Below are 14,987 nucleotides of genomic sequence, written 5' to 3' on the forward strand. Positions count from 1 at the left end.
ATGATGGTGTTGGTGATTGTAATGGTGATGATGGTGGTGGTGGTGGTGGTGGTGTTGGTGATTGTAATGGTGATGATGATGATGATGATGATGATGATGATGGTGTTGGTGATTGTAATAGTGATGATGGTGGTGATGAAGATGATGGTGTTGGTGATTGTAATGGTGATGATGATGATGGTGGTGGTGGTGCTGGTGATTGTAATGGTGGTGATGATGATGGTGTTGGTGATTGTAATGGTGATGATGATGATGGTGGTGGTGTTGGTGATTGTAATGGTGGTGATGATGATGATGGTGTTGGTGATTGTAATGGTGATGATGATGATGGTGGTGGTGGTGGTGGTGTTGGTGATTGTAATGGTGGTGATGATGATGATGGTGTTGGTGATTGTAATGGTGATGATGATGATGGTGGTGGTGGTGTTGGTGATTGTAATGGTGGTGATGATGATGATGGTGTTGGTGATTGTAATGGTGATGATGATGGTGGTGGTGGTGGTGTTGGTGATTGTAATGGTGGTGATGAAGATGATGATGATGGTGTTGGTGATTGTGATGATGATGATGATGGTGGTGGTGGTGGTGTTGGTGATTGTAATGGTGGTGATGAAGATGATGATGATGGTGTTGGTGATTGTAATGGTGGTGATGATGATGATGGTGGTGGTGGTGGTGTTGGTGATTGTAATGGTGGTGATGAAGATGATGATGATGGTGTTGGTGATTGTAATGGTGATGATGATGATGATGGTGGTGGTGGTGTTGGTGATTGTAATGGTGGTGATGATGATGGTGGTGGTGATTGTAATGGTGATGATGATGATGATGGTGGTGTTGGTGATTGTAATGGTGATGATGATGATGATGGTGGTGTTGGTGATTGTAATGGTGGTGATGATGATGATGGTGTTGGTGATTGTAATGATGATGATGATGATGGTGTTGGTGATTGTAATGGTGATGATGATGATGATGATGGTGGTGGTGGTGGTGGTGATTGTAATGGTGGTGATGAAGATGATGATGATGGTGTTGGTGATTGTAATGATGATGATGATGGTGTTGGTGATTGTAATGGTGATGATGATGATGGTGGTGGTGGTGGTGGTGATTGTAATGGTGGTGATGAAGATGATGATGATGGTGTTGGTGATTGTGATGATGATGGTGATGGTGGTGGTGGTGTTGGTGATTGTAATGGTGGTTATGATGATGATGGTGGTGATGGTGTTGGTGATTGTAATGGTGGTTATGATGGTGGTGGTGTTGGTGATTGTAATGGTGATGATGATGATGGTGGTGGTGGTGGTGTTGGTGATTGTAATGGTGGTGATGAAGATGATGGTGTTGGTGATTGTAATGATGATGATGATGGTGGTGGTGGTGTTGGTGATTGTAATGGTGGTGATGAAGATGATGATGATGGTGTTGGTGATTGTGATGATGATGGTGGTGGTGGTGTTGGTGATTGTAATGGTGGTTATGATGATGATGGTGGTGATGGTGTTGGTGATTGTAATGGTGGTTATGATGATGATGGTGGTGGTGGTGTTGGTGATTGTAATGGTGATGATGATGATGATGGTGGTGGTGGTGTTGGTGATTGTAATGGTGATGATGATGGTGGTGGTGGTGTTGGTGATTGTAATGATGATGATGATGGTGGTGGTGGTGTTGGTGATTGTAATGGTGATGATGATGATGGTGGTGGTGGTGTTGGTGATTGTAATGGTGGTTATGATGATGGTGGTGGTGGTGTTGGTGATTGTAATGATGATGATGATGGTGGTGGTGGTGTTGGTGATTGTAATGGTGGTGATGATGATGATGTTTGTGTGTTTTTCAGGAGTTGCTTTTTTAGGCGCTCAGTTTGCTAAACTTCGCAAAGGCCTCAAACACCTCAACCTCTCCAGAACCTCCTTATCACCCAAAGGTAATTACCTCTCCTTTAATTCATTAATACATCACCTCATGTATGTCTGCCTGCCTGTCTGTCTCTCTCTGTCTTTCTGCCTGCCTGTCTGTCTGTCTTTCTTATTAATTCATCTCATCTTTAATTCATTACCTCATGTCTGTCTGTCTGTCTGTCTGTCTTGAGAAGCCAGTTCTGCATCATTATAGCTGATTTGTTATAACTGATTCCAGCCCTGTTCCAGTTCAGAAGTCAGTGTAATAGCTGCTTATTTATACCAGTATTGATCTGTGGTTTCTATGGAAACTGCTGTACTGGAGTGGACTGGAAGTGGTAAAGGCCGAGCAGGAAGGTCTCAGGTCTCTTCTTACAGCTCTTTAAGGACCCTGTTCTCTCTCTCGTGTGTGTGTGTGTGTGTGTCTGTTGTATAAAATAGAACACGCCCACTTTCCAATCAGCAGAGCATGATCTGAGATTCAGTGTAATAAAGTCTGTAGTGAACCTGTGAAGCCCCGCCCACTTGTGTGTCCTGCGATGTGATTGGCTCACACTGTTACACAGAGGTTTTTCCAGTGAGATGTAGTGAGGTGGTATCTTCACCGCCTCCATATGCTGCTCTGGTCTACTAACACTTTCTTCTTTGTGTGTGTGTGTGTGTGATGATGATGAAGGGGTGAACAGCCTCGCCCAGTCGCTGAGTTCTAACCAGTCCATGGCCAGCACACTGAGCTTCCTGGACCTCTCAGGGAACCTCCTGCGTGGAGATGATCTCTCGGTAAGCAGACCTTCATGTCCCTCTTCATGCTAATGAGGAGAATGCTGACTGCTGATTGGTCCACTCAGTGTCTTCATAAACAGGAAGTAGTGACGTTGAAGTATTATGTTCTACATTTGCATGGATTGTGTAACATAAAGGATCTGAAGTTCCTCACTGGGTTCCTCAGTGGAGTCTCAAGCTGCTTAATGCAGTGTAGAGAACAGATTTTAATTGTGGTCATTTTGCTGGGGTAAAGGGTTCCAGGTAGAAGAACCCTTAATCACCTTGACAGGTTTTAGGGATTAGGAAGAAAGTCTCTGAGCAGTAATTCAGAGTTCCTGCCTAACACAGACCCAGTTTCTGTTAATACACACACCCTTAGAACAAAGGGTTTTCCGTGGATTCTTTAAGGGTAAGGAACTTTTCTGGTAGTTTAACACTATGTTCTAGGATTGCACATAGAGGAGCAGCCTGAGAAACCTTAAAGGTTCTACAGTGAGGGAAAAAATGATTTGATCCCCTGCTGATTTTGTACGTTTGCCTACTGACAAAGAAATGATCAGTCAGTGAGAGACAGAATAACAACAAAAAAATCCAGAAAAACACATTTCAAAAAAGTTCTACATTGATCTGCATTTTATTGAGTGAAATAAGTATTTGACCCCTTTGCAAAACATGACTTAGTACTTGGTGCCAAACCCTTGTTGGCAATCACAGACGTCAGACATTTCTTGTAGTTGGCCACCAGGTTTGCACACATCTCACATCTCAAGGAATTTTAGCCCATTCCTCTTTGCAGATCCTCTCCAAGTCATTAAGGTTTGTGGCTGACCCTTCAGCTCCCTCCACAGATTTTCTATGGGATTAAGGTCTGGAGACTGGCTAGGCCACTACAGGACCTTAATGTGCTTCTTTTTGAACCACTCCTTTGTTGCCTTGGCCGTGTGTTTTGGGTCATTGTCAGGCTGGAATATCCATCTACGACCCATTTTCAATGCCCTGGCTGAGGGAAGGAGGTTCTCACTCAAGATTTGACGTTACATGGCCCCATCCATCGTCCCTTTGATGCGGTGCGGTTGTCCTGTCCCCTTAGCAGAAAAACACCCCCAAAGCATAATGTTTCCACCTCCATGTTTGACGGTGGGGATGGTCTTCTTGGATTCATAGGCAGCATTCCTCCTCCTCCAAACACGGCGAGTTGAGTTGATGCCAAAGAGCTGGATTTTGGTCTCATTTGACCACAACACTTTCACCCAGTTCTCCTCTGAATCATTCAGATGTTCACTGGAAAACTTCAGATGGTCCTGTACATGTGCTTTCTTTAGCAGGGGGACATTGCGGGCGCTACTGGATTTCAGTCTTTCACGGTGTAGGGTGTTACCAATTGTTTTCTTGGTGACTGTGGTCCCAGCTGCCTTGAGATCATTGACAAAATCCTCCAGTGTAATTCTGGGCTGATTCCTCGCCGTTCTCATGATCATTGAAACTCCATGAGGTGAGATCTTGCATGGAGCCCCAGACCGAGGAAGATTGACAGTCCTTTTGTGTTTCTTCCATTTGGGAATAATCGCACCAACTGTTGTCACCTTCTCACCAAGCTGCTTGGCGATGGTCTTGTAGCTCATTCCAGCCTTGTGTAGGTCTACAATCTTGTCCCTGACATCCATGGACAGCTCTTTGGTCTTGACCATGATGGAGAGTTTGGAATCTGATTGATTGCTTCCTTCTGTAGACAGGTGTCTTTCATACAGTTAACGAGCTGAGATTAAGAGCACTCCCTGAGAGTGCTCCTACTGTAATCTCAGCTCCTTACCTGTATAAAAGACACCTGGGAGCCAGAAATCTTTCTGATTGATAGGGGATCAAATACTTATTTCACTCATTAAAATACAAATCAATGTAGAACTTTTCTGAAATGTGTTTTTCTGGATTTTTTTGTTGTTATTCTGTTTCTCACTGTTCAAATACAACGACCATTAAAATTACAGACTGATCATTTCATTGTCAGTGGGCAAACGTACAAAATCAGGAGGGGATCAAATCATTTTTTCCCTCACTGTATATGTTTCTAACATTCTGACATTCATAGTTATGAGATTTTCAGAATTCTAAAAAGGTTCTACCCTTGTATGATAAGAACACAAACTTAAAAATGTTCTAGACTCCTACCACACTGTGTGAAACTTTTTTATTTGAACCTTTGAAGAGTGTACTCAAAAAGTATTGGGGGCAGGGGGGGGGTTCTTCAAGGGTTCATTAAGTTTTCAGTGTATAATCACCTTCTGGGGTTCTCCAGAAAGATAGCTGAAGAGCACTGAAGCAGGGTTCTAATGTTACGTTAAGGAGAACCTTCAGAGCTGAGTATCTGTTTCAATCCACCAAATTTACTTCCTGATAATAAACTACACAGCTGGAGTGTCACAGTATGAGCAGGTTCTCCTCTTTAGCGCTAGTGTTCTGCAGTCAGAGCTCTAGAACCTTCACTGATGTTCTGCAGTATGTTCTAGAGCACCAAACCTCACAGTCACTTTACTCCTGCAGCATTTTTATCATTTCCTGGGACAGCCAAACAACCTGAGTACGCTAGACCTGTCCAACACCGACTGCTCGCTCGACACGGTGAGTTGCTAGCGCTAGTGGATTAGTGTTCTAGCTAGCTGATTAGCATTGCTGGAGCTCAGCAGGTTAGTTAGCTGAAGGAGAAAATAAACGATTCATTCTGCTTTTATTAGTGTATTAGAGTATATGTATACATTAAAAATATGTTTATTGTAACTGATTGTGTGTGTGTGTGTGTGTGTGTGTGTTGTAGCTTTGCTCTGCTCTCCTGAAAGGATCTCTTCAGCATCTCTCAGTTCTCAACGTGTCCAAGAGTGTCTTCGCCCACAGGTGACAACTCTGGGAACTTTATACTTCTCTTTATTCAGATTCAGTCACACTGTGACTGCAGAACTCATCACTGTATGTGTGTGTGTGTGTGTGTGTGAACAGGAAAGGTAAAGATATTTCTCCTGCGTTTAAGCAGTTCTTCAGCAGCGCCATGGCTCTCAACACCATCAACATCTCCGGAACCAAACTTCCACCTGAGGCTTTAAAGTAAAACACTGAATCAGTTTCATATTTAAATCTCCACATTCACATTAGATTAGATTCACATGACATCAGATTTACGTTAAATTCACATTACACCAGGTTCACATTACACCAGGTTCACATTACACCAGGTTCATATTACACCAGGTTCATATTACACCAGGTTCACATTACACCAGGTTCATATTACACCAGGTTCACATTACACCAGGTTCACATTACACCAGGTTCATATTAATTTGTCTCCTTGTCTGCTCAGATCTCTATTGGATGACAACAAATGCACCCCAATTCTCTTCAGTCTGATTACAGAGATCAGATATTGTCTGATTTCTGTAGAAATGTACTGTTGTGATGTTTTTTCTCTCCGTCTGTTCAGATCTGTGTGTGTGACGCATGAGTAACCAAGCTGTATAAACCTGTGTGTTTGTGTTTGTGTTTGTGTATGTGTGTGTGTGTGTGTAGAGCACTCCTGCTGGGTCTGGCCTGTAACCCCAACCTGAGGGAGGTGTCTCTGGACCTCAGCTGCTGTGAGGTAAAAAACTAAATGTATTAAACACACACAAAACACACTGGACACACAAAACACACTGGACACACACAAAACACACTGGACACACACAAACACACAACACACTGGACACACAAAAAACAAACTGGACACACACAAACACACAACACACTGGACACACACAAAACACACTGGACACACAAAAAACAAACTGGACACACACAAACACACAAAACACACTGGACACACACAAAACACACTGGACACACACAAACACACTAAACACACTGGACACACACAAAACACACTGGACACACACAAAACACACTGGACACACAAAAAACACACTGGACACACACAAACACACTAAACACACTGGACACACACAAACACACTAAACACACTGGACACACACAAAACACACTGGACACACACAAAACACACTGGACACACACAAACACACTAAACACACTGGACACACACAAAACACACTAAACACACTGGACACACACAAAACACACTGGACACACACAAAACACACTGGGCACACACTGGACACACACAAAACACACTGGACAAACACAAAACACACTGGACACACAAAAAACACACTGGACACACACAAAACACACACAAAACACACTGGACAGACACACAAAACACACTGGACACACAAAAAACACACTGGACACACACAAAACACACTGGACACACAAAAAACACACTGGACACACACAAAACACACTGGACACACACTGGACACACACAAAACACACTGGACACACACAAACACACAAAACACACTGGACACACACAAAACACACTGGACACACACAAAACACACTGGACACACACAAAACACACTGGACACACACAAACACACTAAACACACTGGACACACAAAAAACACACTGGACACACACTGGACAGACACACAAAACACACTGGACAGACACACAAAACACACTGGACAGACACACAAAACACACTGGACAGACACACAAAACACACTGGACACACACACAACACACTGGACACACACACAACACACTGGACACACACACAACACACTGGACACACACACAAAACACACTGGACACACACACAAAACACACTGGACACACACACAAAACACACTGGACACACACAAAACACACTGGACACACACACAACACACTGGACACACACACAACACACTGGACACACACACAAAACACACTGGACACACACACAACACACTGGACACACTGAACACACAAAACACACTGGACACACTGAACACACACAACACACTGGACACACACAACACACTGGACACACACACACAACACACTGGACACACACACAACACACTGGACACACACACAACACACTGGACACACTGAACACACAAAACACACTGGGCACACTGAACACACACAACACACTGGACACACACACACAACACACTGGACACACACACACACAACACACTGGACACACTGAACACACTGGACACACACACAAAACACACTGGACACACTGAACACACTGGACACACACACAAAACACACTGGACACACACACACAACACACTGGACACACACTGAACACACACAAAACACACTGGACACAAACAAAACACACTGGACACAAACAAAACACACTGGACACAAACAAAACACACTGGACACACACACACACAACACACTGGACACACTGAACACACTGGACACACACACAAAACACACTGGACACACACACAAAACACACTGGACACACACACACAACACACTGAACACACTGGACACACACTGAACACACACAAAACACACTGGACACAAACAAAACACACTGGACACACACACAAAACTCACTGGACACACACTGAACACACACAAAACACACTGGACACAAACAAAACACACTGAACACACATACTGAACACACACAAAACACACTGGACACACACACAAAACACACTGGACACACACTGAACACACACAAAACACACTGGACACAAACAAAACACACTGGACACACACAAAACTCACTGGACACACACTGAACACACACAAAACACACTGGACACAAACAAAACTCACTGGACACACACTGAACACACACAAAACACACTGGACACACACAAACACACTAAACACACTGGACACACACAAACACACTAAACACACTGGACACACACAAAACACACTGGACACACAAAAAACACACTGGGCACACACTGGACACACACAAAACACACTGGACAAACACAAAACACACTGGACACACAAAAAACACACTGGACACACACAAAACACACACAAAACACACTGGACAGACACACAAAACACACTGGACACACAAAAAACACACTGGACACACACAAAACACACTGGACACACAAAAAACACACTGGACACACACAAAACACACTGGACACACACTGGACACACACAAAACACACTGGACACACACAAACACACAAAACACACTGGACACACACAAAACACACTGGACACACACAAAACACACTGGACACACACAAACACACTAAACACACTGGACACACTGGACACACAAAAAACACACTGGACACACACTGGACAGACACACAAAACACACTGGACAGACACACAAAACACACTGGACAGACACACAAAACACACTGGACAGACACACAAAACACACTGGACACACACACAACACACTGGACACACACACAACACACTGGACACACACACAACACACTGGACACACACACAAAACACACTGGACACACACACAAAACACACTGGACACACACACAAAACACACTGGACACACACAAAACACACTGGACACACACACAACACACTGGACACACACACAACACACTGGACACACACACAAAACACACTGGACACACACACAACACACTGGACACACTGAACACACAAAACACACTGGACACACTGAACACACACAACACACTGGACACACACAACACACTGGACACACACACACAACACACTGGACACACACACAACACACTGGACACACACACAACACACTGGACACACACACAACACACTGGACACACTGAACACACAAAACACACTGGGCACACTGAACACACACAACACACTGGACACACACACACAACACACTGGACACACACACACACAACACACTGGACACACTGAACACACTGGACACACACACAAAACACACTGGACACACTGAACACACTGGACACACACACAAAACACACTGGACACACACACACAACACACTGGACACACACTGAACACACACAAAACACACTGGACACAAACAAAACACACTGGACACAAACAAAACACACTGGACACAAACAAAACACACTGGACACACACACACACAACACACTGGACACACTGAACACACTGGACACACACACAAAACACACTGGACACACACACAAAACACACTGGACACACACACACAACACACTGAACACACTGGACACACACTGAACACACACAAAACACACTGGACACAAACAAAACACACTGGACACACACACAAAACTCACTGGACACACACTGAACACACACAAAACACACTGGACACAAACAAAACACACTGAACACACATACTGAACACACACAAAACACACTGGACACACACACAAAACACACTGGACACACACTGAACACACACAAAACACACTGGACACAAACAAAACACACTGGACACACACAAAACTCACTGGACACACACTGAACACACACAAAACACACTGGACACAAACAAAACTCACTGGACACACACTGAACACACACAAAACACACTGGACACACAAAACACACTGGACACACACAAAACACACTGGACACACACACAACACACACTGAACACACACAAAACACACTGGACACACACTGAACACACACAAAACACACTGGACACACACACAAAACACACTGGACAGACACACACAACACACTGGACACACACACAACACACTGGACACACACACAACACACTGGACACACACACAAAACACTGGACACACACACAACACACTGGACACACACACAAAACACACTGGACACACACACAACACACTGGACACACTGAACACACAAAACACACTGGACACACTGAACACACAAAACACACTGGACACACTGAACACACACAACACACTGGACACACACACACACAACACACTGGACACAAACACAACACACTGGACACACACACAACACACTGGACACACACACAACACACTGGACGCACACACAAAACACACTGGACACACACACAACACACTGGACACACTGAACACACAAAACACACTGGGCACACTGAACACACACAACACACTGGACACACACACACAACACACTGGACACACACAACACACTGGACACACACACACACAACACACTGGACACACACTGGACACACTGAACACACTGGACACACACACAAAACACACTGGACACACACACACAACACACTGGACACACACTGAACACACACAAAACACACTGGACACAAACAAAACACACTGGACACACACACAAAACTCACTGGACACACACTGAACACACACAAAACACACTGGACACAAACAAAACACACTGAACACACATACTGAACACACACACAACACACTGGACACACACACAAAACACACTGGACACACACTGAACACACACAAAACACACTGGACACAAACAAAACACACTGGACACACACAAAACTCACTAGACACACACTGAACACACACAAAACACACTGGACACAAACAAAACACACTGAACACACACAAAACACACTGGACACAAACAAAACACACTGAACACACACAAAGCACACTGGACACACACACAAAACACACTGGACACACACACAAAACACACTGGACACACACACACAACACACTGGACACACACAAAACTCACTAGACACACACTGAACACACACAAAACACACTGGACACAAACAAAACACACTGAACACACACAAAACACACTGGACACAAACAAAACACACTGAACACACACTGGACACACACACAAAACACACTGAACACACACACAACACACACTGAACACACACAAAACACACTGGACACACACAAAACACACTGGACACACACAAAACACACTGGACACACACACAAAACACACTGGACACACACTGAACACACACAAAACACACTGGACACACACTGAACACACACAAAACACACTGGACACACACTGAACACACACAAAACACACTGGACACACACAAAACACACTGGACACACACACAAAACACACTGGACACACACTGAACACACACAAAACACACTGGACACACACTGGACACACACAAAACACACTGGACACACACAAAACACACTGGACACACACACAAAACACACTGGACACACACACAAAACACACTGGACACACACTGAACACACACAAAACACACTGAACACACACTGAACACACACAACACACTGGACACAAACAAAACACACTGACCACACACAACACACTGGACACACAAAACACACTGAACACACAAACAAAACACACTGAACACACAAACAAAACACACTGGACACACAACACACTGAACACACACACAAAACACACTGGACACACACACAAAACACACTGGACACACACACAAAACACACTGGACACACACACAAAACACACTGGACACACACAAAACACACTGGACACACACAAAACACACTGGACACACACACAAAACACACTGGACACACACACAAAACACACTGGACACACACACACTGACCACACACAACACACTGGACACACACAAAACACACTGGACACACAAAACACACTGGACACACACAAAACACTGGACACACACAAAACACACTGACCACACAAAACACACTGAACACACTGACCACACACAACACACTGACCACACACAACACACTGAACACACACAACACACTGAACACACACAACACACTAAACGCACTGGACACACACACAAAACACACTGGACACAAACAAAACACACTGAACACACAAACAAAACACACTGGACACACACAACACACTGGACACACACAACACACTGGACACACACAACACACTGGACACACACAACACACTGGACACACAACACACTGGACACACACACAAAACACACTGGACACACTAAACACACTGGACACACACACAACACACTGGACACACACACAAAACACACTGGACACACACACAAAACACACTGGACACACACACAACACACACAAAACACACTGGACACACACTGAACACACACAACACACTGGACACAAACAAAACACACTGGACACACACTGAACACACACAAAACACACTGGACACACACACAAAACACACTGAACACAAACAAAACACACTGAACACACACTGAACACACACACTGAACACACACAAAACACACACACAAAACACACTGGACACACACACAAAAGACACTGGACACACACACACTGACCACACACAACACACACTGGACACACACTGAACACACACAAAACACACTGGACACACACTGAACACACACAACACACTGGACACAAACAAAACACACTGACCACACACAACACACTGAACACACACTGGACACAAACAAAGCACACTGAACACACAAACAAAACACACTGGACACAAACAAAACACACTGAACACACAAACAAAACACACTGGACACACACACAAAACACACTGGACACACACAAAACACACTGGACACACACAAAACACACTGGACACACACAAAACACACTGGACACACAAAACACACTGGACACAAACAAAACACACTGAACACACACACAAAACACACTGGACACACACACACTGAACACACTGACCACACACAACGCACTGAACACACACAACACACTAAACACACACTGGACACACAAAACACACTGAACACACAAACAAAACACACTGGACACACACTGAACACACACAACACACTGGACACAAACAAAACACACTGACCACACACAACACACTGAACACACACTGGACACAAACAAAACACACAAACAAAACACACTGGACACAAACAAAACACACTGAACACACAAACAAAACACACTGGACACACACAACACACTGAACACACACACAAAACACACTGGACACACACAAAACACACTGGACACACACAAAACACACTGGACACACACAACACACTGGACACACACACAAAACACACTGGACACACACACACTGAACACACTGACCACACACAACACACTGAACACACACAACACACTAAACACACACTGGACACACAAAACACACTGAACACACACACAAAACACACTGGACACAAACAAAACACACTGAACACACAAACAAAACACACTGGACACACACAACACACTGGACACACACAACACACTGAACACACAACACAACACACTGAACACACACTAAACACACTGGACACACACTAAACACACTGAACACACACAACACACTGGACACACACTGAACACACAAAACACACTGGACACAAACAAAACACACTGGACACACACTGAACACACACTGGACACACACTGAACACACACAAAACACACTGGACACACACTGGACATACACTGGACACACACACAAAACACACTGGACACACACTGAACACACACAAAACACACTGGACACAAACAAAACACACTGGACACAAACAAAACACACTGAACACACACACAAAACACACTGGACACACACACAACACACACTGAACACACACAAAACACACTGAACACACACAAAACACACTGGACACACACACTGAACACACACAAAACACACTGAACACACACAAAACACACTGAACACACAAACAAAACACACTGGACACACAACACACTGGACACACAACACACTGAACACACACTAAACACACACTAAACACACTGGACACACACTGGACACACACTGAACACACAAAACACACTGGACACACACTGAACACACACAAAACACACTGGACAAACACACTGGACACACACTGGACACACACTGGACACACACAAAACACACTGAACACACACAAAACACACTGGACACAAACAAAACACACTGAACACACACAAAACACACTGGACACACACAAAACACACTGGACACACACTGAACACACAAAACACACTGGACACACACACTGAACACACACACAAAACACACTGGACACACACTGAACACACACAAAACACACTGAACACACACACAAAACACACTGGACACACACACTGAACACACACAAAACACACTGGACACACACACAAAACACATTGAACACACACAAAACACACTGGACACACACTGGACACACACAAAACACACTGAACACACACACAAAACACACTGGACACACACACTGAACACACACAAAACACACTGAACACACACACAAAACACACTGGACACACACACTGAACACACACAAAACACACTGGACACACACACAAAACACACTGAACACACACAAAACACACTGGACACACACACTGAACACACACAAAACACACTGGACACACACACAAAACACATTGAACACACACAAAACACACTGGACACAAACAAAACACACTGAACACACAAACAAAACACACTGGACACACACACTGACCACACACAAAACACACTGGACACACACACAAAACACACTGAACACACACAAAACACACTGGACACACACTGGACACA

The 14,987-nt window shown here is 44.2% G+C and overlaps 1 protein-coding gene across 1 annotated transcript in view; it reads left to right on the plus strand.

Moving 5' to 3' along the window:
- LOC131360532 (F-actin-uncapping protein LRRC16A-like) overlaps positions 1-14,987 on the plus strand; it is an 87,930-nt gene that overhangs the window by 41,884 nt on the left and 31,059 nt on the right. Inside the window, exons 12-17 of the mRNA XM_058401099.1 lie at positions 1,850-1,936; positions 2,587-2,690; positions 5,214-5,291; positions 5,485-5,561; positions 5,664-5,768; positions 6,231-6,300. Coding sequence (XP_058257082.1) covers positions 1,850-1,936; positions 2,587-2,690; positions 5,214-5,291; positions 5,485-5,561; positions 5,664-5,768; positions 6,231-6,300 — 521 coding nt within the window. The remainder of the gene's footprint in view (positions 1-1,849; positions 1,937-2,586; positions 2,691-5,213; positions 5,292-5,484; positions 5,562-5,663; positions 5,769-6,230; positions 6,301-14,987) is intronic.

The sequence above is a fragment of the Hemibagrus wyckioides genome, linkage group LG01 (assembly GCF_019097595.1).
Source record: "Hemibagrus wyckioides isolate EC202008001 linkage group LG01, SWU_Hwy_1.0, whole genome shotgun sequence".
NCBI classification, from domain to species: domain Eukaryota; kingdom Metazoa; phylum Chordata; class Actinopteri; order Siluriformes; family Bagridae; genus Hemibagrus; species Hemibagrus wyckioides.